The sequence below is a fragment of the Eptatretus burgeri genome, chromosome 16 (genome assembly GCF_056783735.1).
Source record: "Eptatretus burgeri isolate ZD-2024b chromosome 16, Ebu_testis_v1, whole genome shotgun sequence".
Taxonomy (NCBI): Eukaryota; Metazoa; Chordata; class Myxini; order Myxiniformes; family Myxinidae; genus Eptatretus; species Eptatretus burgeri.
The window spans coordinates 11,265,549-11,292,342 of NC_140976.1; the positions used below are offsets into that span (position 1 = coordinate 11,265,549).

Here is a 26,794-nt window from a genome sequence, read left to right on the forward strand (position 1 = left end):
GGAGGAGCGGCCAGGTCCGCGAGACCGGGGGGGTCCTACCCGCGTCCTCGTGACGCGTTGGCGGACGAGCCGCAGATGTGGCTGTGCCCGACTCCGTGCTCCTTGGCGGGTTTCGTTGGCACGACGTTTGGAGTGGGGTGGGAACGGGGCCCCCTTTTTGCACTATCTCAGCGCGGGGGAAAGGGGGAATTGTTGATGCCCTGGGGGAGGGAGAATGGCTGGCTGGCTTGGATCCCACGACGAGCGATCTCACACCGCGACTTCGTCGCCGACTGCCGTCCTTCTCGCCTCGGACCCGAGCTCCTTTGCCTCTTCCCGCAACTCTCCTCAGCCGACTGCAGAACCCAACTCGATGCCACAACGATGACTTCGCCACCCGACTCCACTCTCTGCCACACCGATGACTCGACTCTCTCTGCCCTGCCGACACACACTGCTACTGCCACACTCTGCCACGATTCGCCTCGCACTCGCCGTTTTATAGGCCGGCAGGAGAAACCAATATGCAAATATCCGGATCAGGATGACCTCATGGGGCGGAGCTACGCTCGCCAATTGGACGGAGGAAAAGTGGACGTGAACTTCCCCTGATCCTAGAATTTGCATATAACGATTTCACACAGACGCGCCTGGAGGCGGGGCCAAGCCGCTCCGCGCTTGCTAATTGGACGGATCAGAAGTGGGCGTGTAGCGTTCTTGATCCGAATTCTCCCTCGGAAAGGCCGCTATTTGCACTCGCGGCTCGGTGCGTATCACTGAACGAGCCCAAGACAGCCCGACGCTCAGTGTTCACAGGTGGTGCGGGAATGGCCGTAGAAGGAGAGAGGTGAGGGTGGTGGAGGGTTTATCGGTGGTGGTTTGATGGTTATGGTGCTGTTTGGGAATGACGGTGATGCGGTTTGCGGGATTGAGTTGTGAAGGTAAAGGTCATGGCTGTTGGCGGCATTGTTGTTGTTGTCTGAGGGTTGGAGCTTGGTTGTAGTTGGTGACTATGGCTGGCGTGGTGGTTAAGGTGGTTGTTGTGTGATGGCGGTTGAGACGTGGTTGGTTCAAAATAAAGATAGAACAGAAAAACGGCTATCTCAAAGCGTCGCAGCCCAAATGAATCACATAAAATCCCTCAAAACAACGGATTTGGGGCTAACTACACATGTACTTAGAGATATCTCACCTACGGGCCCTTCATGGTGTAATGCGAATTTCCACAGCCGTAACAATATGTAGCATGATATTTCAAAACGTGGACGGATTTGGATGATACTGAGTGGATTAGTTGTGTCGTTGACAAGAACGAGCCGATTGGATTTTGATTAAGATCTGGATTCAATTCTGGCCTATCGGTGGGATACAAAACCTACACGGTTCAACCTGGCGGAGGTGTGCGCTCTATCGAGTGCCATTCTAGTTCACTGAATCATAAAAGGCTATGAGCTGCCAATAATGTGAAATGTGATTGCATGGAATGCAGTGACAACACTTGAACACAAAAATTAGGATGATTGCACTGCATAACATAGTTTACAGTAACCTGTACGAACATGTTCAGCCAATCCAATGTTGTTTAAAATAATACACAATTGTTTTTTTTTTTGTTTTTTTTTCTTGTCACTTTGATGTATCTCAGTGTTTGCTTCGTGGTTGGGGTGGCTGGCTTGGGATGTACGGGTCCTAAGTTCGAGCCCCGTTTTTCCACTGAATTAACACCAGGTGGAGTTGACTCAGCCTGTCATCCTTCCGAGATCAGTTAAATGAGTACCAATGTACTGGTGGAGGGGCACAGCATCAGCGGCACAGTCACGCCACAACAAATTGATGGCTACCCAGCAGCCAAGCTGCCATATGCAAGAAGAAGAATAAGAAGAAGAAGGTGCCGTTTTGCTAAAATTTTGGTTCTGCTCTTGAAATGTGAAGAACCGAATCATAGAACCACGTTTTTTGTTGGATAGTTAACACACACAGAGAGAGAGAGAGAGCCCCTATAAAGCCATAAAGGACTTTGTCATGTGATATTGGGCTTGCAGGTTCGCTTCGAGGTATTTACACTTGTGTTTGAGCTGTCGAGCCTGGGTTTGAATCCCAGCTATACATTCACCCTCGTGTTTCGCCAGCAGGGCGAGGCGACAATGTGTGTGCCGTCCATCAAATAGACGTTAAGTCGAAGGACCCCATCTGCCGGCACCGGTTGTTAATGGTCATTAAAGATACAATGGTGTATTTTGTCAAGAGGAGACGACTCTATCATCAGAAACTTTAACAAATTTCAAACTCCTGCCATCTTCAGTTGACTGTCCTGTGTTGGATTGGCGATCTGTCCAGGATTGCTTTGAGCCGAGAAATGTTTCTCGACCAATTGTGATAAACCCTGCAAAGAGTATGGGCCTTCGATTAATTCACCATCACGTGACTTTATTTATTTATTTGAAGACCGTTCCAAGGTGTCGTGTAACTGAAGAAAACCATTGGAATACTTTCCATTAAATTTGTCTCCTCTCCTCATCGCCTTTTCCATCACTACATCTGCCACCGAAGGTGGACCGAGGAGGTTGTGTTTTCACCCCTGTCTGTCTATGAGCATGATGTAATCAAAAGTTGGGGATGGATTTGTCTGAAACTTGGTGGACAGGTTTGCTGTGTGACAAGGACGAACTGAACAGATTTTGGTGAAGATCCGAATCTGGATCCAGGAATTTTTAAATTTATTCTTCACCGTTGAGAGATGGGGCCAAATACGATATATCGCACAATGTCTCAAAAAGTTATGGACTGATTCGGATGAAACTTGGTGGATGAGTTTGGTCGTTTCATGAACAAGCCAATTCGATTTTTGGTTCAGGTCCCGATGCAGATCCGGGCTCTCGATGGGATACAAACCGTGAACGGTTTAGCCTGGCGGAGGTGCGCGCTCTACCGAGTGCTCTTCTCGTTCTTCCCTTCTGTTTCGTCTCCTTTGATCTTGTTCCTTTTGGATCCTGTTCCCTCGGCTTGGAAAAGGTTGGTTGTGGCTTAAACGTTTATACCACGCGTCCCAAGTTTTCATTTGATGGGTTCATTCTTATCGTGTCGTTGTCTTTCTTATAAATATACAAACTCTGAATGAATCTAGGGTACGGTTTCATTAATAATAGGTGTGACCTGGGGATATTTATTTCTCTTCCTTTTCTCACAATGACCATTTATTTATTACCCTTGATGAAGGTGATGTTATTGCATTTGGGTTTGTTTGTTACTTGCAAAATCGAAAATTTTTCAAATATATTGGTTAGTCGATGTTGTTATTCTGTCTGTCTGTTTGTCAATCACTGATGGCTTTCAATTTAAAACCGATCTTCATGAAACCTCACCACATGGTGGAGTTTGTCATAAGTGTGAAGCCTATTGTTTTTGAGGTCAAAAGGTCAACAAATCCGTCAAATTTCTAATATCCTCAATTTTCGTCTGACTATAAATTTGAACAGGATTTTTGAATCGTTTTACTGAATTCAACCACCAATTAATTATTATTGTTGAGGTCAATTTTGGCCAAATGCCCAACATCGGTCCAAGGTCATCAATTTTGGTGGTATTTCTAAAATCCTCAATTTTCAACCGATTGACTTGAAATTTGAAGAGGATTTATACTTCAGGTCACGGATTTCAACTCGCCAATTATTCTTGAGGTCAACATCGGCCAAAGGTCAACAACTTAGGAGGTATTTCTAAAATCCTCAATTTTCATCCCATTGACTTGGAATTTGAAGAGGAGTTGCATATTTGGTCATTGAATTCAACCACCAATTATTTTTGAGGTCAAATTTGGTCTTAAACCAAACAAGTTTGGTCGTCTCCCACCAAACTCCCCGGAATTGTAGGCCGTCGCTCGGATAACTCCGCGAGCCAGTGGGTCGTTTAACCGACTGTGGTCGCCAATATTTCAACCGCATAGTGCAGGGTCTATTTGTCTATAACCAATTTACCTAATTAACTACGCGGTTTTGATGTACGGGGAAACCACGCCCTCAGCACGTCTTGCTCGAACCGGGTCACTCTACCGACTGCGGTTCGGGTGCAGCCGAGCGGAAACTGCCAAAGCCGTGTTGGCTAGAATGAACGAATTATCGGGGATAAAACCCCACCTAAACTCAGATCCGAACCATGCTGGACCAATTCAAGAAGGGACGGAAACGAACATTTCTAACAAGTTTTATTGACAGTAAATGAAGACACAAAGCAAGACCTAACGTGAATATGCAAGAAGTATTTACAATGATCCAAAAACACTTATTCAGTTCTATTTAAAGACGGGCCCACACGCAGACGCACACATAAATGAAAAGAAACCCAGTTCTTTATTGGACCCTCACATCTGAAGAGAGAGACAAGCTGGGGGTCAGAGTTCGGATCTGTACCTGGCCGTCAGAGAAAGGGTGTACTCCATGCTGCGGCACCTGACAATGGTCGCTGGTTTCGTCCCCAGTCGCATGTGTGGGACTCGCGGTTTATGGCGGAGCTCGGGTGGTGAATGGCCGGGGTCCACGGAGTGGGGTCGGGTCGCTCTTTCCTTCCTTGTAGAGGGCCAGCAGAGATACGTTCACCGCCTCGACGACCTTCGTGACAGCAAAAACCCTCCAAGACTCACCAAAAACTCTCCAAGACCCCAAAAAATGACCCCTGCCTCAGAGAGTGCTCGGGAATTTATGGACCTCCCTCAGCAGGGAGGGGCCTTGGTGAACACACCTCACTGTCTGCCTTTGATTGGACAGGGTACCCCGGCATACCTTTCCGGGGCGGAGCCTTGGCCCCTGCCGGGACACCCCAGCCACTCTTCCACGCGGGTTCATACTTGACGAGTAACAGTATCAATGTTGCAAAGGTTGTCGTGAAAGAGTTACAACATTCGTGGGAGCCGAGAAACCGGAACCGCGAGATCTTGCCTTGGCACGTCAGGGTGCGAGAAAGCAGCTGGTTGGTGGTGGATCATGATTGATAGGCCGAGGGGTCATGCAGATAGGATGGTTGTTAGATGTAACAACCTAACTAAAAGAAATCGCAACGCATGCCTTTGATTCTCCCACTAGACAAAAGGAAAGGGATCCGACTACACACATACTTAACGACATAACTGACTTTTGGGACATCAGTATGTTGAATGTTTATGGTTTCCAGATCCGTAACGGTATTATTACATGTGTGGTAGCACGCAGAATCACGAGTGGATCGTACATTACATGCGTGGAAGCTATTGTTACGACTAGAAAAACCACGAAACGTCACGGAATGTGACGTGTTATTGTAATGTTTGTCTCGGTAAAGGCAAGGTGATTTATTACATACCTTGTGACGACCTGGTGCATTCAAAGAGTTCATCCGAAGTTGTTTAAAAGCTAGGTTCATAGCAAAGGGTCTTGATGGTCTCATGGGGGTATTGTGGGGTTAAAGGGTCTAAAGCAAAAGTTCTGTAAAGGTCAAATGGATCTAAAAGGTATCAAAGGTACATTACAGGACTATGTAATGAATGCGACACGCACATGAACAGTTGTGAAACAACATGGTGCCTATTGTTAAGTTTGCCGAATTCTAGTATTCTATGGCATTTACCCCTACCTTCCCCTCTACACATTCCTTGAAGTGCAGCAGAATTGTATACAACTCGTGCGTGCGTGCGCTTGGATAAAGCAATGATGGTTTTGCCAAACGGTTTCTGATTACCTTCTCGTTTTGTTGCAGCACAAAATGACACCACAACCATTGGAACTGACGAGCCAGCAAACACTACCTTGGTGTCTACCACAGTGTCAGCAGGTATGTTACTGCCTCCTTCCCATGTGCTTGTTTTTGTGTGCAGATCCTTGAACTTTGTACAAGTGTTGAGGTGAACGGTAGGGAAAGGACAAGGATATGGCATTAAGACAGAGCTGTCTTGCTGTGAAGCACATTATTATGCCTCCGCTGACGCCATTGTGTTTTCGGGTTGTCTGTACGTACGTATGTCCATCCGTCCTAATTTTCTCCGCAACCGCTTATCCGATTGACATGAAAGTTTCACCCTAGGTGCGACTACTCATGTAGAATGTTTTAATGATAATTATGATGTCGAATGTCATGTGGTGTGTCAGCCATGTTGGAAAAAATTAAAAACTTTGGACCTCTCTGTCTCTGAAACCGCATCGAGGAAAAGGAAATTGAAATTTGGCAAATAGCAAGAACTCCCCATGGGGAATATATATATTTTTTGTTGTCGTCAAAGGTGGCTTCATTATGATGTCATAATTGCAAACGTAGAATGTTTTATCCAATAAGTATTAAAATGTTTGATTGTCATCTCGGGCAAAATTGTGTGGAGGAGGGGGGGGATTGATGATGTCATCGGTCATGTGGTTCAGCAGCCTTTTAAAAATATTTTTTGTTTTTTAACACAAAAACCTGCAAAAAAAACCTCTCAAACGGCTGAACAGATCGAGGTGAAACTTTACATGTGTGGTCGCCTATTCACGAGGAACAAAAAGTTTTCCTCCCATGATGTCATAGGTCACATGGTTTGGCAGCTATGATTTTTTTTTTGAAGAATAAATAAAACTTTAAAATCTTCTTCTCCAGAATGGCTTGACAGATCGAGGGGATACTTCACACACATGTTCCCCAAGCTTTCGGGATAGCAGGGTGTTCTCGAATATAATTGATAGATCACATGGTCTGGCAGCCATATTGGGATTGAAGAAAAATTTTAAAATTTTTCTTGAACTACCGCTTCAATCGATACGATACGTGAGAGTTATGATCTAGTAGTCATGAAAAATGTATGTTTTAAATTTCGACCTGGTTGGATGCATGGTCTGGCAGCCAGGATTATTTAATATTTTGAATCTGAGTTCAGGGATTCAAATCAAACTTGGTACAAGTATGTATAATGATGTAATAATGTGGGTGGAGGCATATCTGGTGATGTCGTGACGTCAGAGTGCCCTTCTAGTAATTAGTGTTGCTACTCAATGTTACATTTGTTGTACATGCATTTTTACAACTTTCATCCTGAACTACTTTTTCATGCAGGGTATCCCACCACCAGCAATGAGAGTCAGCCAACAGAGCTCCCATTCTCAACTTCCAATACATCAACAGGTGGGACTGCTGAATACATTTTCTCCTCTGAGACAAATAAATATTTTGAAATTGAACATGCATTTTACCCCTTGGTAATACCCTCGCCGAAGGAGAGGGTATTGCGTTTGTTCGCACTGAACTTTGCTGTTTTTCTGCACAACAGCTTGTCAGATCGAGACAAAATTTCACCATCGGAGTGACTACTCAAGTGGAATGATTTATTGATAATTACGATGTCCTAGGTCACGTGGTGTGGCAGCCGTGTTGGAAAAACGGAAAAACTTTTGACCTCTGTGTCTCTGAAACCGCACCAAGGAAAAAATTGAAACTTGGCACATAGCGAGTACTTCTCATGGGGAATGAGGGTGATTAATTTAAAAATATATATATTTTATTTTAATAATTATTTCATAGGTGCCTTTGTTATGACCTCATAATATATGTAGAATGCTACATCTGATCGGTATGAAAATCTTTGAGGGTCATCTCGGGATAAAATGGTCCGCAGAAAAAAAAATGATGTCTTCGGTCACATGATTTGGCAGCCATATTGTTTAAGAAAAAAAAAAACATTCAAAACCTTCTCTGAAATGGATGAACATATTGAGATGAAACTTTATGCCTGTGACCATCTATCCATGAGGAACAAAAGGTACACACATATGATGTCATGGGTTACATGATTTGGCAGCCATATTGGATGTACCCTAAAACTACAAGCAATCTTTCTTCTCCAGAACGGCTGGACGGATCGAGGGGAAACTTCACACAAATGTTCCCTAAGCCTTGGGGATACCAGGGTCTTCACAAATATTTCAGTGACATGGTCTGGCAGCCGTACTGGATTGAGCAAAAATATTTAAAAAAAAAATTTCTCTTGAGCCGCTTAAGCATTCGATGTGAAATTTCACAGTTATGATCCAGTCGTGATGTTTTGAATTTCAACTTGATCGGACACATGGTCTGGCAGCCAGAATGATATGTTTTTTTAATCTGGTTTCTTTTCTTTTTTTCTTTTTTTTTGATTGAATATGGCTCACGTGGCGATACAATAAGGCTCCACCATACTGGCGTACATGACGTAATATATATCGATGGAATGTTTACATTGATGCAGGAAAGTTTCCAAAGTTGGAACTTGCTACTTGACCTTGAACAAAACCTCATTTGCCTGTTCACAGTTTTCTCGAGGTTACTGGTTTGTAATTCTTGTTGTCCATCCATCGGTTGTCTGTTTTTGTTGCTATGCCCAGCTCTGTTACATTTTAGTTTTTATTTTATATTGACCTCATTATTTGTCTGATCCAATGGCGTTTCTTTTTTCTTCTTATGTCGAGACAGGATCTTTGTGTGGGTGATGGATTTCATTTTTATTCAACGTTATTTTTATTCATTATTATTTCTTCTTCAACGTGTCAATAGCTGTTATTGTTAAAAGCAGAGTGAAATATCACTTGATATAGTTTTTTTTTATCCTCCATTTTGTTGTTTGCAGGCCCGTTGAACACAACCACTCAGCCAACTGAGCCGCAATCTACTTCTGTTCCAATAAATGGTACCACCACAGTTCAGACCATGGACTCCCCTTCAACATCACAAGGTATGACCTTGCTTTGTGAGGAAGCTCACATGGCCCTTGTCAAAGCAAGAATGATTGCTGTCAGTAAGTAGGAATTTCACATACCGAGGATGGACACAAAGCTGGCTGTCCTGTCTGCAAGATTAAGTTGGTGGACGTTAAATATCCCACTGTCATTTGCTAAGAGTTAGCAAGTTGTTTCATTTTTTTTCAGCAAGGTCTAAGGCTCATGGAGGAGTTGCAACACAAATCGCACACGACCACCAGTCTATTTTACCGTCGTTTCCAGCCATGTGACCCCCTGACGGGGGAGCAAGGCAAACGGATGAACCATGGAAACGCACTGATACGGGTATCATGGGTTCTTCTTAGGTTCACACTTGTGGACAGATAGGACTCCTTTGCTGAAGAACCATTTCTTATCAGGAAGTCGGAAGACTTTATGTCGGGATGACACGGACACTCCATAGGTTCAATATACGCCACTAATCCTCAAAAAAAAAAAAATCTACTAGGACACAAGCTTGTAAACTACTTTTTTTTTTTTTTTTTTTTTTTGTATACCTTGGTCGAGGTTCGTATGAGAGCCAACACACAACTCGCAGCAAGGAGGCATGAGACAAGAGGGGCGGGAGTGGAAGGGACAAAACAGTGGGGAACAGACACATTAGGTGAACTGTGGAAGGGAGAGGGATGGGGATGGGACGGGGAACATGGCGAAGAGAAGATGGACATTACAGGGACTTTCAGGAAGGAAAGCAGGAGAATTGAAGGAAGTGGGCTTCGGTGGATTATCGGGGGTAGAAAAGATCGAGGATTTGGATGGGGGAAGATAAGAGGTGGTGGTGAACAGCTGTTTTGAAAGCCTGGAGGGAAGAATGGGAAAGAATAGAGTGAGGAAGTTTATTCCAAAGGCGGGAAAAAAATCCTCTATTTCTCTTTGCCGATGACTCCACCCTCTGCCGTACCATCTGTCATCCCTCAGACCGGCAAGCAGCAGCTTCTTCGCTCACTGCAGATCTGGATAAAATCACAAACTGGTCCAACACGTGGAACATGTCTTTCAATCCACACAAATCTCACACTCTCACTATGTCTCTTCGAAAGGACCGTTTACAAAACCCCCCCATCCACTTTCTCAACAATCCTCTGGAAGAAGTCTTTTCTTTCAAGCTTCTGGGTCTCACTATCTGCCATGACCTTTCCTGGGAAAGTCACATTTCCAACCTCGCCTCAAAAGCCAGTCGCCGACTGGGAATCCTCCGTCGTGCAAAGTCCTTCCTCGGCCCTCTTGAGCTCCTGACTACTTACAAAGCTTTTGTCCGTAGCCTGATGGAGTACTGCTCTCCCTCTGGGCTGGTGCTCCTGCCTCCCACCTTTCTCGACTTCACGCTGTCGAAACCAGGGCTTTTAAGATCATTGGCATCTCCCGCAATGAAGCTGAGTCTTTGGGCCTCTCACTCAATCACCGCAGGTTGGTCGGTGGTCTTTCTGTCTTCTACCGACTCCTCTCCAGCCTTGCCCCCCTGCTCTCTCTGCGATTTGTCCCAACCACATTTCCACAGGGCGCTCAAGGTCCGCCAACAACCCCCTTCTGGTAAAACTACCAAAATCACGAATCACTGCTCATCTTCACTCTTTCATTCCTCTTTTTCCCGCCTTTGGAATAAACTTCCTCACTCTATTCTTTCCCATTCTTCCCTCCAGGCTTTCAAAACAGCTGTTCACCACCACCTCTTATCTTCCCCCATCCAAATCCTCGATCTTTTCTACCCCCGATAATCCACCCAAGCCCACTTCCTTCAATTCTCCTGCTTTCCTTCCTTAAAGTCCCTGTAATGTCCATCTTCTCCTCGCCATGTTCCCCGTCCCATCCCCATCCCTCTCCCTTCCACAGTTCACCTGTGTCTGTTCCCCAATGTTTTGTCCCTTCCACTCCCACCCCTCTTGTCTCATGCCTCCTTGCTGTGAGTTGTGTGTTAGCTCTCATACGAGCCTCGACCAAGGTATACAAAAAAAAAAAAAAAAAAAAAAAAAGAGGAATGAAAGAGTGAAGATGAGCAGTGATTCGTGATTTTGGTAGTTTTACCAGAAGGGGGTTGTTGGCGGACCTTGAGCGCCCTGTGGAAATGTGGTGGGGACAAATCGCAGAGAGAGCAGGGGGGCAAGGCTGGAGAGGAGTCGGTAGAAGACAGAAAGACCACCGACCAACCTGCGGTGATTGAGTGAGAGGCCCAAAGACTCAGCTTCATTGCGGGAGATGCCGATGATCTTAAATGCCCTGGTTTTGACAGCGTGAAGCCGAGAAAGGTGGGAGGCAGGAGCACCAGCCCAGAGGGGAGAGCAGTACTCCATCAGGCTACGGACAAAAGCTTTGTAAGTGGTCAGGAGCTCAAGAGGGCCGAGGAAGGACTTTGCACGACGGAGGATTCCCAGTCGGCGACTGGCTTTTGAGGCGAGGTTGGAAATGTGACTTTCCCAGGAAAGGTCATGGCAGATAGTGAGACCCAGAAGCTTGAAAGAAAAGACTTCTTCCAGAGGATTGTTGAGAAAGTGGATGGGGGGGTTTTCTAAACGGTCCTTTCGAAGAGACATAGTGAGAGTGTGAGATTTATCTGGATTGAAAGTCATGTTCCACGTATTGGACCAGTTTGTGATTTTATCCAGATCTGCAGTGAGCGAAGGAGCTGCTGCTTGCCGGTCTGAGGGATGACAGATGGTACGGCAGAGGGTGGAGTCGTCGGCAAAGAGAAATAGAGGATTTTCCAGAGAGTCCGAGAGATCATTGATGAAAACAAGAAAAAGAACAGGGCCCAGAACGCTACCTTGAGGAACTCCAGCCTGCACAGGAAGAGGGGATGAAAGAACTCCATTTAGGGCCACACGTTGACTGCGACGGGAGAGGAAGTCTGCGAGCCATGAGTGGAGATGGCCTTGAATACCATGGGAAGAGAGTTTGGTGAGTAGGGCAGGGTGCAAGACTGTGTCAAAAGCACGTGATATGTCCAGGGATACGGCTCGGATTTCCTGTCTGGCATTGAGGACCTCTATCCATTGATGGGAGAGCAGAAGCAGCATATCCAGGGTCGAGTGACCTGGTCTGAAACCAAATTGATGATTGGAAATCAAGCCATTGGAGAAAAGGAAGGATTTCATGTCTGAAGCGATGATGGATTCCATCACCTTGCTGATGATTGGGAGAAGGCTGATTGGTCTGTAGTTACAGGGATCTGTTTTTGCACCTTTTTTATGCAGGGCAGTGATGTTAGCAGATTTCCAAGCAGATGGCAGATGACCTTGGGCAAATGAGAGGGTGAATAGAACAGAGAGAGGGTGAGCAAGAGCAGAAGAGCAGGCTTTGAGGACACATGGGCTGATGCCGTCTGGACCGGTTGCAGAATCTGACTCGAGGTTTGAAAGCAAGCTCTCCACCTTGTCAGGAGAAAAGGATACAGAGTCCAGGGACAGTTGGGTGTTACTGGGTAAAGTGGGTAGAGAAAGTGATGGGTTTAGGACACAAGATTTAGCTGCAAACACCGAGTTTAGACATTCAGCTTTATCACGTGTGGAATCAGCAGTGCGGCCATTTGAGGTAAGGGAGGGGATGGAGGGGGAACATACACCAGAAACAGATTTGATTACACGCCACCAGGATTTTGAGGAGGGAGAGAGGTTTGAGAGTTCAGACTTGAGATGAGAAAGATGTTGTTTTCTGGCTCTCCTGAGGGTAGATTCACACTTGTTCCGAGCTTTGTGGAAAGAACTGAGATTGCCCTCAGTTGGGTTTGCTTTCCATGAGGCAAAGGCAAGTTGTTTCAGGACAACTGCCACGCCACAAGCTTCAGTAAACCAAGGGCGGGAGGAAGGGTAAGACAACTGAACACGAGAGGGGATAAATCTGTGCATGAGGGAGAGCAAGTTTCTTTGAAAGAATTCCCAGGATGAGTTGATGTTTGAGAAAGTAGTGATAGGAGACCAGTCTGTAAATTTGATGGCTGCTCGGAGACCCTGCCAGTCGACTTTAGTGAAATGCCAGACTCGACGGCGGTGAGGTGGTTCTCTGATAACAGCCAGAGAGATGTCCACTTTAACAAGGACGTGGTCAGAAGAACCAATTGGAGCGAAGGAAGAGCAGCAGATATTGTCAGGGAAATTTGTCAAAATCAGATCCAGAAGAGACGGAGTACCATTGGTTGAGATCCGGGTCGGGAAGTTGACCGATTGAGTCGGTCCCAATGAGTCGCAGAAAGCTTTTGCTGAGGTGCCATGGCAGGTGAGAGAGGTACCCACATCTAGCCAACTGGCGTGATGACAATTGAAGTCACCACATAAGAGGAAGAGAGAGTTTGGATGAGAAGATATAAGATGGTCCAAGTTTTCGGATGGTGAGGTGTAGATGGAGTCATCACTGTTCGGTGGACGGTACAGTACACATATAAACATGAGGTGGGAGTGGAGGGGAAGCCGAAGCCAGAGGTATTCCTGGGGGTGTGGGGGAGTGAGAGCAGTGCATGGAGAGTGAGGAATAGAGTCTTTGATGAAGAGAGCAACACCTCCACCAGGACGAGGCTCAGGTCTGTCATACCGTAAGAGGGAGTAACCGGGGAGAGATACTTGGGAGTCAGACACGTCTTGCGAGAGGAAAGTTTCTGTTAGGCAGATAATGTCTGGTTTGTCAGTGGCAACCTGTATGGAAAGATCTGAAAGGTTTGAGTGAAGGCCCCGGATATTTGAGGTCCACACTTTTAATGAAGAGGTAGGGGAGGAGGCTTTTGGTGCAGGAGGTGGAGGTGGAGGGGGAGGGGAAGGGTAGGACAAGAGACGAAGGGGGGGAGGTAAGGAGGGTTGCTGAAAGAGTGTGGGGTATTGCAGAATACCTGCACACACATTCTAATTGTACATACTTTATAGATGTACAAAGTACTTACCCAGTTGGCTGTGAAGGGATTTTGCATCGAATAACAACTTTTGGACAACATAGCTGAGCTACAAAACCGATAGACCAAAAATAGCTTGTATGTAATTCTTCCTATTATTATTTCATTTTTATTTTTTGACAGCCTAACTCTAAATTGGTTTAAGCTAAGTACTTGGTTTAAACACTAACCTGTTGCATTTTATAGTGGGAATGTCCATGACGACTCAAAATAGTCATAAACTTGGAAAGATGCCACGAAAAGTAGGAATAACTGCAAAACTACCGAGAGGAATATGAACGGAAAAGAGGTGAGGATGGGAGAATGCCTGTCAATCAGTGTGGTGGGTGTGGGGCTGTCGCGACACAATTGCCCAAGGGCTAATCACTCCTTTCTGGGATGGGTGTGGTTAACGGTGGAATTTCAAGTACAGTCGGACAAGGGAGCACTGCACGTGGTGCAGGGATCTTCTTCCGTCCATGAAGTTTGCCGGCATGCTGCGGCACTTGTGTGCCACCATTACGGGGTCAATGATTGTTGGTAGGACCCTTCCCCATTGTTCTCTTCCTCATTCCAAAGCCTTCATTTTCCAACTCTGTATTCAAACCTCATTCCCAAACCCTTACTTTCCGACACCCGTACTCGAACCCCCATTCTCATGCTTCATTCTCAAACCACGTCACTTCGCCAGTATTTCAACTGAATAATGGCCACTTTAGCATTGTAATGGTACCTCTGCCAGGCTGATTAGTTTATGCTTTGTATTCTACTGATGGTCAGGATCTGAATTTGAACTTGAAACAAAATTGAATTGGCTTGTTATTGTCACCTAAACTCATCCACCAAATTTTCTCATAACTTAGCCACAACTTTTTGACATATTGTGCTTTATGTCGTTTTTGGTCTCTTCTCTCAATGGTGAAGAATTGTCGTAAGGCAGATCCAGATTTGGATCTTCATCAAAACAGAATAGTTTCGTCCCTGTCACAGACCCACCCAACTTGTCCACCAAGTTTTGTCTGAATCCATTCACAATGTTTTGAAATATGCTATATATCGTCATTGGCCCTATTACTCAATGGTAAAGAATCACCTTTTTGTATGCATCCGTCCATAACTTTTTTGAGGAATATTGCTCATGCTCAGAGACAAACAAACAGAATACATAACCTCCGTCCACCTGGCGGAGGTAATAATGTGTCGTAAAAATAACATTGCAGGTTTGGTTGATTTGCTCATGTTTAATTCAATTGTGCTGGTGTTCATAATACATGATGACTGACAGGACAGATAAGATATCTCGGAGAATTCCTGTGGTTTGTTTGTTGTGTGGTGTAGGTGCAGGATCTGTTGCAAACCCCAGCTTTAACGTGGCAAGCTTTGTGGGTGGGATGGCACTCATCGTTGCTCTGCAGGGAATTGCCTTCTTTGCCTACAAGTTCTACAAGTCCCGCTCCAGCAACTACCAGCATCTGTGAGTGACTTAGCGTCTTCTCTCTGCCAGGTGAAATGGGCTTTCCTTGACGCAGACGATTTTTTTTTTTCCCAGAAAAATTGGCAACGTGTATCTCAACGCGTTCAATTACAATTTCCATTGACAATTTTATGATTACTACTTTGCAAATACCTTTAAACAACAACAAAAAAATCACGTTCTGTTCTGCAATAATTAGTGAAGGTACACTGTATTTGGTCTTGCTGGTTTCATGGAATGGGTATTCTAAAAAATGTTGTTGACTGTTTTATCGGACTGCTGAAATACCATCTTTCCCTCTGACGTGACTAGCAGTTGGCCTGGTGATGAAGGGTTGTGGCATTGGCGTCTAGTTGGTGCAGCAAAGCACCTAGCTTCACCTAGTTTATTGTTTAGACTTTAAAAAAAAAAAAAAATATATATATATATATATATATATATATATATATATATATATATATATATATATATATATATATATATATATTACATGGTCAAGGCTCGTGATAGTTCTAGGACACACAACATGAAGGGAACAGCAGGAGAAGAGGAAATGCCAACAACAGGGCAGAGGGAGAAAGTAGATGGAGACTGAGAAACAAGGGATGCAGGTAACGGAGTGGTCGGGGAGAACGCACGGGGTAGACATGATGCAGACATAAGCAAAAGTTTGGGATGGTGGGGGGGGGTGGTTTTAACGGGTGTAGAAAAGATCATGATTTTGGATGGGGGATGACTTGAGATGGTGGTGAACAGCTGTCTTGAATACCTGGAAGGAAGAATGAGATTGAAGAAAGTGATTTTAAAAAGAGACTTCATCTTTTCTTGCAACCTTTCTCTCAGTTTGATTATTTATAAGTTTATACATGGCCAAAAGTATGTATGTATGTATGTGGACACCTGCTCGTCCAACATCCCATTCCAAAACTAGAACGGGCACTCATAGAGCGCATACCTTCGCCGCCACTACTTTTTTTGTTCTTGGTATGAGTGTGGGGAACTTCATTTCATATGAATGGTCTTATGACACAAACCACATATCTATAATGTCATGACCCCCCCCGACTTTTGGGGGCTAAGGACTAAACAACAATCAACTCGCGTCGTTTTGGCGAGTCTTCACTCGCAAGCTCGGTGAATACGTTTCAACAAGAGAAGGTAATCTCGTTTGATGCTGGTTTCATGCAAATCAAATAAGAATTGACCGAGTTATGCCGAAAACCGCATATTTTTCAAGGGCGTGACCCCCCCCCACCCCCGACATTTTACCCCAACCGGTGACATGTGTTATGAGGTCATTGTGTCACAAGATTGGGCATTAAATTCTGAACATTTTGGTGCTGGGTTCATGTAAAGCGGACAAGAATTGACCGCGTTATGACAAAAACCGCATATTTTTCAAGGTCGTGACCCACCTGACCTTTGACCCCTAACCGGTAACAAGAGTATGGGCGTCATTGTGTCATATTGCATATCACAAGATGAGGCGTCGAATTCTGAACATTTTGGCGTTAGTTGCATGCAAATTGAATAAAAATTGACCGTGTTATCGTAAAAAGACGATTTTGACCTTTGACCCGAAGGATCCCAAAATCTAATCGAATGCTTCCTGGCTAATAACCAATCATCCCACCAAATTTCATGCAATTCGGTTTAATACTTTTTGAGTTATACGAATCACAAGATTACAAATAAATAAATAAACTAGAACGGGCACTCATAGAGCGCATACCTTCGCCGCCACTACTTTTTTTTGTTCTTGGTATGAGTGCGGGGAACTGGTTTCATATGAATGGTCTTATGACACAAACCACATATCTATAATGTCATGACCCCCCCCCCGACTTTCGGGGGCTACGGACAAAACAACAATCAACTCGCGTCGTTTTGGCGAGTCTTCACTCGCAAGCTCGGTGAATACAACGTTTCAACAAGAGAAGGTAATCTTGTTTGATGCTGGTTTCATGCAAATCGAATAAGAATTGACTGAGTTATGCCGAAAACTGCATATTTTTCAAGGGCGTGACCCTCCACCCCCCCCCCCGACATTTTACCCCAACTGGTGACGTGTTATGACGTCATTGTGTCACAAGATTGGGCATTAAATTCTGAACATTTTGGTGCTGGGTTCATGTAAAGCGGACAAGAATTGACCGCGTTGTGACAAAAACCGCATATTTTTCAAGGTCGTGACCCCCCCTGACATTTGACCCCTAACCGGTAACAAGAGTATGGGCGTCATTGTGTCATATTGCATATCACAAGATGAGGCGTTGAATTCTGAACATTTTGGCGTTAGTTGCATGCAAATTGAATAAAAATCGACCGTGTTATCGTAAAAAGACGATTTTGACCTTTTTTTGACCTTGACCTTTGACCCGAACGATCCCAAAATCTAATCGAATGCTTCCTGGCTAATAACCAATCATCCCACCAAATTTCATGCAATTCGGTTTAATATTTCTTGAGTTATACGAATCACAAGATTACAAATAAATAAATAAATAAATACACGCCGACCAAAACATAACCTTTCGCAGAATGCGAAAGTAATTATGGGCATTAATATGGAGTTGGTTCCCCCTTTGCTGCTATGACAGCCTCCACTCTTCTGGGAAGGCTTTCCACTACATGTTGGAACATTGCTGTGGGATTTGCTTCCTTTCAGTTACAAGAGCATTAGTGAGGCCGGGCACACTGATGTTGGGTGATTAGGTCTGGTTCACAGTCGGTATTCCATGGGGTTGAGGTCAGGGCTCTGTGCAGGTCAGTCAAGTTCTCCCACACCGATTTCAACAAACCATTTCTGTACAGACCCCGGTTTGTGCATATGGGCATTACCATGTTGAAACGGGAAAGGGCCTTTCCCAAACTGTTGCCACAAATTTGGAAGCGCAGAATCATCCAGCATGTCATTGTATGCTGTCGCATTAAGATTTCCCTTCACTGGAACTAAGGGGCCCAGCCTGAACCATGAAAAATAGCCCCAGACCATTATTCCTCCTCCACCAAACTTTACAGTTGGCACTATGGATTCGGGCAGGTAGTGTTCTCCGTGCATCCGCCAAAACCAGATTCGTCCATTGGAGTGCTAGATGGTGAAGTGTGATTCATCACTCCAGAGAACGTTTCTCCACTGCTCCAGAGTCCAGGCGGTGAGAGCTTTACACCACTCCAGCTGACGCTTGGCATTGCGAACGGTGATCTTGGGCTTGTGTGCGGCTGTTTGGCCATGGAAACCCATTTCAAGAAGCTCTCGACGAACAGTGCTTGTGTTGACATTGCTTCCAGAGGCGGTTTGGAATTCCGTAGCAAGTGTTGGAATTGGTGACAGACGATTTTTGTTTTTTCCACGCTACGCGCTTCAGCACTCGCCAGTCCCGTTCTGTGAGCTTGTGTGGCCTACTACTTCGTGGCTGAGGTGTTGTTGCTGCTAGACGTTTCCACTTCACAATAGCAGTACTTACAGTTGACCAGGGCAGCTCGAGCAGGGCAGAAATTTGACAAACTGACTTGCTGGAAAGGTGGCATCCTATGACGGTGCCACGTTGAAAGTCACTGAGCTCTTCATTACGGCCCATTCTACTGTCAGTGTTTGTCTATGGAGATTGCATGGCTGTGTGCTTGATTTTTATACATCTGTCAGCAATTGGTGTTGCTGAAATAGCTGAATCCACTAATTACAAGTGGTATCCACATACTTTCTCAAGGCTGGTGGAAATGCTGCACTCGTGTCGTTGCATGCAGTTTTGTGCTCTGCCTGGAACACAGGCATCATCCCAACTGACTGGAAGAGGGGCCTTGTTGTCCCTCTCTGGAAAGGGAAGGGTGATCGCCAAGACTGCAACAACTACCGAGGGGTGACGCTGCTCTCAGTGCCGGGCAAGGTCTTTGCTCGGATAATTCTCGATAGGGTTCGCCACCATCTGCTTGAGCACCAGCGTCCAGAGCAGTCAGGCTTTACACCAAAGAGGTCAACGATTGACCGTATCCTTGCACTTCGTGTCCTCACCGAACGCAGACGAGAGTTTCGGCAGGGGCTGCTTGCAGCCTATGTTGATCTCTGTAAAGCGTTCGATTCAGTGAATCGGGATGTCCTCTGTAGGATTCTTGGTCTTCGTGGGGTGCCACCAAAACTGATCGATCTGATGTCTGAACTCTACTCTGGTACTGAGAGTGCTGTGAAGTGTGGTGGTACCATCTCTGACTTATTTCCAGTTGTTACTGGAGTTCGTCAGGGATGTGTACTTGCCCCCACACTTTTCAGCACTTGTATGGACTGGATTCTAGGGAGGATGTCGGAGAGATCAAGTTGCGGTGCGTCATTTGGGAATGTCAAGATCTCGGACCTTGACTTTGCAGATGATGCAGTCATCTTTGCGGAGACTTTAGACATCCTCTTGGGGGCCCTCGAGGTGCTGAATGAGGAGTCGGAGCCGTTGGGATTACGGGTTTCTTGGGTCAAAACTAAGATCCAGGCTTTCGGTGACATCTTGGATGCTGCTGTCCTGTCTGTGTCTGTTTGTGGTGAGGATGTTGAGGTCGTGGAGAGATTCACTTACCTTGGCAGTGATATTCATGTCTCTGCTGGCTGCGAGTCAGAGGTCAATAGACGTCTGGGTCGGGCCTGGGGAGTCATGGATTCACTGGAAGATGGGGTGTGGCGCTGCCGGTACCTGTGCGGGAGGACGAAAGTCCGAGTCTTCAGGTCCTTGTTACTTCCAGTCTTGCTCTATGGGTGTGAGACTTGGACTCTGACCAAGGATCTGAGACGGAGTCTTAATTCCTTTGGTACCAGGTCTCTTCGGAGAATCCTTGGCTATCGCTGGTCGGATTTTGTGTCCAACGAGCGGTTGCTGAGAGAGACTCGGATGAGATTTGTTACCTGCATAGTCCGTGAGCGTCAGTTGCGGCTCTTATGGACATGTGGCTCGTTTTCCTGACTGATCCTGCTCACCAGATTCTCTCAGCGAGGGAGTCTCATGAGTGGAGGAGGCCAGTGGGTCGACCACGTGCCTCATGGTTGCAACAGGTTGACCATCATCTCAAGGAGATGGGGATGGGCCTGGCATCTGCCTGGGGGATGGCCAGACGGAGGCCCCTGGAGTACCGGCGGAAAGTGGACGCAGCGACGTGCTGTTCTGGCACATGCTCCCATACCTGACCTGACCACATACTTTTGGTCATGTAGTGTATATTTATATTGTCGTGGGGGTGGTGTCCCAGGTTAACCCCCCCCCCCCCCGACCCAATTTGTGGTGACGAGCGGTTAACACCGTCAGCCCCCGGACAGCCAAACTTCTCCCTTGGAGGCCCACAGCCAAAACTCGGAGATGAATGCATGCGCGGAAAAAGGGCGCAATGGCAGAGGAGCACAGCACGGTGGGGTTATACTCGAACCCCATAACAAATACACGGATACAGCTTCTTAAAATGAACACATTTAATGAAAATAGACAAATTTACAAAGGACAATAATCAAAAGGTAATGATAATAATGCGAAGTAAATAAATCCGAAAGTCGAGGTGCCTCTATCCACAGACTGAAATAGTCAAAAGGAAACAAAATAAAAAGAAAGCCCCTCCTTTATTCTTGTACTTAGCTTGGCCCAGAGCTAGTCTTTGTGGAACTTGGAATCGAGGCACTTCCACCAGCACGTGCAGACGCGTGCACAATGGTTCCAAGCTGCTTCTCTCGTAGCAGGATAAATGCAAGCCAGGCAAACCGTGAGCGGCACTCCACCAAGGCTCAGAGACCCAGTGCAGCTGCTTCATGCATCGATTGTCCTCACCGACCCGCTATTTGGCATACATGAGGCTCGGGGTCCATTCCTCACGATCAAACCAAGAGCCAAGGCCAGCGTCTTGCTTCACCATTCGAGCCAAATCGCCTCAACACAAATACAAAAATCGTGCCGTCCTCTTTGTGCGTCGAAGGAAAGCCAGCCGTAAAGCCCTGTTCTTGTAGGCCATCTCCTAACGACGTTCTTTCTCGACCGCGTGCGTCCTTCACTCTGCACTCGACCTCTTTTCCGAAATTGACGACTCTTTGTGTGTGCGCTCTCCCTGAACTCCACTCTCCTCTCAAAATGCGCAACCAACCCTTCTTCTTTGACGTTGCGCCAAACAATCCTCCGCCTCTGGGGCGTGGCCTGCTCACACGAAATGCAGGAAGGCGGGGCTTCTGCCTGCTCTGCTAGTTTCTGATGTTACACCATCAATCATCAGCCTCGGGGGCGTAACTCCACCCGCCGTCACCCTTAGAGGCTGGGCTTCTGCCTGCTTGGCAAGTTTGCTTGTTTCTCATCATTGTTTTGGTTATTCGAAACGTAGGGAAAAGTCACGGGGGGGGGGGGGGGGTGGCAATTGGATACTGGGGAAGCTTATTCGTAAACCCTAGCTATTTAACATCGCACCACCCCTCTGACACGTAACACTTAACACTTTTTTTTTGAAAAGGAATAGACTTTCTAACTAACTCCTCTTGTGTAAATTAATTATCGGTATTGAATTATATTTTGCTGATAAAGCTCTACCAATGTTTTGGGATAACATTTTATTATTTCACTGTCGTCTTGAACCTGTTCATTTTTTTTTCTGGATAATTTTCCACAACAAGTTTATGTTGTGCAACTTTAACCAGGATATAAATTTGTGTAATCAATTAACTGACCAAATACAGCATTGGAGTATCAGGAGGAACCCACATAGACAAAGATGGAGTAATCAGGAGGAGCCTGGATAGGATTTAGTGACTTAGAGACAGTACTGCAGCCACATTCCTGTTTACTGATATGGAAAAAGATGAAAAGCTTGCCAATACCTTGGCATAAGACCTTTTAACCAGGTAAGACAAAACTTCTCTCTTTCTGCAAGAAAGCAAAGCACTATTCTGAAATATTCTATTATGCAAATTTATTCAATGAGAGACTGAATCTCATTAAATGCAATTGAGGGCTGTCTAGCGTTGGGACCACACGTCTCTCCAGCGGCCGCAGACATCAAATGCTGCCAAAGGGAATCATCTGTATTCTGTACTCCAACCGAGCACTATTCAAAATGCATTTTCTTTCCATTCTTGTGAGCATGTCAAACAAGGACTATTGTTTGTACTTTTGGGGACGATCACCTTGGAGCTTCTTCTCGGTTGATGCGACCAAAGCTTTCACTCGAATAATGGTCATGCATCAAATCAAATGGAATCCAAAAATGTGATGAAAAACAACTGAAATGTTTTCAAATTTGAATTGGGCAGATATTTTCCACAAAATCATAACCTCAAAATTACATATTGACCAAAAAAACTATATATTGTATAAATTTTCACATTTACTTTATCTTAAGATGAAGTGGAAAATAGAGAATTTTTAGGTGATGATGAAAGCTTTGAATTGACTCTGTTTATAATGTCTTCTTTCCCCGTCTGCCCATTCATTTCTGTGCTCCCCTAATGGATATGTACTAACGGATATAACCATCAAAGAAAGACTGGTGATGGGAAGGGATGGAATTGCGGTTGATAGGCTGGGAGGGACATTGGACAACGACAATCCCGTGATGTTGGGCTGGGAGCACTGCCACTGGAATGCTGCAATTGAAAAACGCTTTGACAAAATGTATTTGCAATAATAAGGCGAAATGGAATAAAAGAGAGTTGGAAGTCAATTGATATTGTGTGGGAGTTGTAAAGCATTGCTGATGACACCGATTAAGTTTTCTGACTACACGACGGAGACAGTGGCTTTTGGTGGAGGTAATTTTTACCAACTTTAATGTGTACTTTTCCTTGATGTCCTGTTGTGTGTTCGAAGTTGTATTTTATTTTTTGTGTTTTAATGGGAGACGATTTTTCCAGTCGGTTTTCAGGCCTTTTCGGAATATCTGCCTGGCACAAATTGAAATATTAATCGTCGGCATTTTTGGAGGAGTTTTTTTGCAATTGAGCTGAGGATGTATCTTCCTGATTAAAAGAATATAGGATGCTGAAACGTCTTCCGAGGCAATGGATATTCCGTGTGGTTTGCCATCGTCTTCCCAAAACGGTGTGGATTGAAGTTGCATGCTTATTCCAATGAGCCAACTTGAAACCCAATTTTGTAGATCCTCTGCTCATGTGACTTGTAGTTAGTTGTACTGTACTCATTCCCTGTAATTTTAACTTGCTTAATGTAATTGTGAAAATGTAACTTGATCTTGTGTTTTCCTCCAGGGGTGATACGGACACAATCATTTGAAGATTGCGTGGTGTGATTCCCTCCCTCCCCTTCCCCCCCTCCCCCCCTCCCCACCCCTCTACCCCCCATCCCCACCCCCCTTCCTCTCGATTTGCACTGCCTCTGCCACTGCACAAATGATTTTTTGGCTTTCTTTTTTTAAATATGATTTGAACCAGTTATTTTAAAAATCGCTTTTTTTTGGTGATTATTTGACATTTTCAGTGATTCTGTGATTTATCAGTTTAAAAGTGATTTCCTTTTTTTGGGGCCAATTGATCTTCTTACTGCAGCCTTTAATATTTGTCAAAATGCACTTTTGTAATGTATTGATGTGCATTGTTTGGAGTTTATGGTTACATGTATACGTTTAACTTTGTTAAAAATGCCAAATTTTGGACTGAAAGTGCCTTCATTGTTCCAATAAAAATTCCAAGCATTTTTTTTTCTGTCGTTTTTATTTATTTAATTTCCAGTGATCTGAGGCCTTGGATGTGCCAGGATATCCATATTTGAACAATAGAGGTGTTCACGGTTACCTCCTGCAAAAATTAAAAAAATGAAATTGTGAGATATAGATTGAGGGTGAGAAACATCCTCCATGAACATGTGACATGCCTGTACCACCTTGCCCACACTGGTGGAGATGTTATCCCACCCCCGCCCCCTCGTTTTCTTCCTTCGCAGCCTGAGGTTTATTTCGTCATCTGCAGACCCTGCAATCCCACGCATAACCTTTGTTGTTACCAGAATTCAAATCTTGTCCCATTTTGCATGTAATTGTGTTTTCCTTCTTTTTTGTAAACATGATCAAGGCTCGGGGAAGAGCGAGAGCAGAAACATCAATAGCAGAGTAGAAGTGAGAGTGAGAATGAGATCAATGGGAGGGGGAACAGCAAGAAGAGGAAGGGGAAAGTAGGGATGAAAAGGTACAAATGAACAAGGGCTTGGGAGAAAGAGAAATCAAAATGACATGGAAAATGTGAGTGCTTGGGAATGGGGTCATTTGGGGTATAAAGAGATCATGAGTATGAATGGGGGATGGCCTGAGGTAGTGGTGAACAGCTGTCTTGAAGCCCTTGAGGGTAAAACAGGACTGAACATACTGGGTTTATTATTTGCTGTGCAGTGTTTTGTGCTTTGTTTTATCACCAATTCATTAATTGTTAAACTGGTTAAATATTTAGCGCAGAAACGTCCCTTCCTGCCATCGTGCCATTAAAGGGGGTTATGTTTCCCGTTAGTTGGGGCCACATCTCCCCTTTCACCCCATGTGTGTGGCTGCTGGGTACAGGCTTGCACATCCTGTAAGATTGATGGAAACCCCTGACTTGAGGATGGTCTCAGCCCTTATTGTGCAAGTACTGTACTGAAATGTTTGCGATCAGGGAAGATAGTGGGTGATTGCTGGACTTGTACAGCTCCAAACATTTTCATGTTTTCCACACAGTGGTTCTGGGTTTCTGACTTTGTCCCATAAGAGTTCTCATCAGTTTCACTTCCATTTAAAGCCTCTTCCCAGAGGTATGAGGTATCGTGTACAACCTCCTCTTGACATGGAAGTACACCATCGATGAGTAGCTCCTGACATGAGGTCAGTGCAGTTTGCACTGTCACCTGTTTTGTATTGGCTGCCATGTCTCAAAGCATTGACCATTTTTTTCCTCCATGCAGTTACAGGGTAAACGTGAGCAACCTTGTGATGACCTTGGATTCTGAAGACCAAAGTGACTGCAAAGACTGACCTCATGGGACATTGTTAAGTTTGTCTCTGGAGTATGCTCCCCTTCCATCCCATCCCTCTCTTGAAATGGCACCACAGCCGACTCTCCGTGACAAGGCCAAATACCTCAATTCTGTTTGCTTCTAAATCTTCGTATACAACTCCTCATTCCAAAAATATAACCTACCTACCTTGTGACCACTCCTCATTTTCATCAATACCAAGGTGGCCCAATGAAAAAAGCCTAGAATTCACAAGGTTTCGGAAAAGCGATGATAATAGAAAACCTATGCACCAAGAAAACCAAGATGTCAAGGTGAACAACAAATAGCCAAGATCTTGTGAAAAAGCCAAGGAGTGGTCACACTGGTCCTGGATACTGTCTTTCTCACCTGAGAAGGTGGAGAGGTTTCTGGCAAACCTTGACTCCGATTCTGCAACAGGCTCACACGGCATCAGTCAATGTATCTTCAAAACCTGTTGGGCTGCTCTTGCTCATTCACTTTCTGTTCTGTTCACCCGATCAATCTCTCTGGCTCCGTTTCTATCTGCCTGGAAGTAAGTTGGCATCACTGTAATACACAAACAGCGTGCAAAAACTGATCGCATTAACCACAGGCCTATAAGGTTGCTTCCAATCACAAGCAAGGTCATGGAATGCATCACTGCAGTTCACATCGAATCCTTACTTTTCTCCAAGGAAAATCCTCCCTTTTATTTTTAGATTTTGGGTTCAGACCTGGTCACTCTACCTCGAGCATGCTGCTTCTACTCACCCAACAATGGTTGGAGGATTCAATATTAAACATGAAATCAGTGCCATCTCTCTGGACATGTCTCGAGCTTTCAATGCAGTCTGGTATCCCACCTTGCTCTCCAACCTCTCTGCCTATGGCAGCCAGAGCCAAATTCGCACATTTATTGACTTATTCTACTCCCATAGTCGGCGTGTCGCTCTTAACAGGATCCTCTCATCTCCCTGTCAAGGCTGAAGTGCCCCAAGGCAGTCTTGGGTCCAGTGTTGTTCCTCTTGATCATCAATGATCTTTCTGATTCGCTGGAAAATCCTGCCTTTCCTGTTGCTGACGATTCCACCCCCTGCCGCATTCTTAGTTCCCAACTGGATTATCGATTTGCTCTTTCTCTGTCTCCGTCTGTCTGTCCCACCTGTGGTTTTTCAAGACTTTTTTCCCCCATACCCTTTAACATATTCAACTGAAACTTGGTACATGGCTTTATTATAAGTCAGAGAACAAGTTTGAGTTTCAGGGTGTTTCATCAATTTTTCTGAGTTATGCCCTTTTTAAACTTGGAAAATATCTCGTATTACACATGGGTCAGTGTTCAGCCACCCTGACCCCACCCCCACTGCTTTACACCTATTGGCTGGACAGCCGGCCTGACTCCACCGCCAATAAAAACATGCGCCGCCATTGCATGAAGCAGCAGAGATCAGCCAGGCCTCAGGCCTTAGGCCTGAGTGTTAGTCCATGTACCGGTGCAATTGGAATGATCCTGGGTATATAACCATGATGAATTATGTATGCACATAAGCCGTACATGTTTTTGCTTCATGTATGTGCAATACATTGGGTTATGAAGCAGTACAGATCGGCAGGCCTCAGGCCTTAGGCCTGCGTGTTTGCCCATGCTCCATTGCAATGGGAATGGTCCCAGGTATATAACCATGATGGATTATATATGTACATAACCGTTCGCATGTATTTGCTTCATGAATGTACATTGGATTGTTTTTATAGTGAAATAGGCAAGGCCTAGAAATGAACAAAAGCTGGTGCATTCGAGTTTCTT

The 26,794-nt window shown here is 45.1% G+C and overlaps 1 protein-coding gene across 2 annotated transcripts in view; it reads left to right on the forward strand.

Annotated features, from left to right (window-relative positions):
- Nucleotides 1-23,700, forward strand: part of LOC147010514 (uncharacterized) — a 30,011-nt gene extending 6,311 nt beyond the window's left edge. Inside the window, exons 2-6 of one of the 2 annotated variants that reach the window (XM_085859449.1) lie at nt 5,704-5,778; nt 7,027-7,095; nt 8,573-8,677; nt 14,911-15,076; nt 23,256-23,700. In XM_085859449.1, coding sequence (XP_085715575.1) covers nt 5,704-5,778; nt 7,027-7,095; nt 8,573-8,677; nt 14,911-15,050 — 389 coding nt within the window. In that variant the 3' untranslated portion in view covers nt 15,051-15,076; nt 23,256-23,700. The remainder of the gene's footprint in view (nt 1-5,703; nt 5,779-7,026; nt 7,096-8,572; nt 8,678-14,910; nt 15,077-23,255) is intronic. The other variant, XM_085859448.1, reaches the window with a different exon arrangement.
- Nucleotides 23,701-26,794: the final 3,094 nt, after the last annotated feature.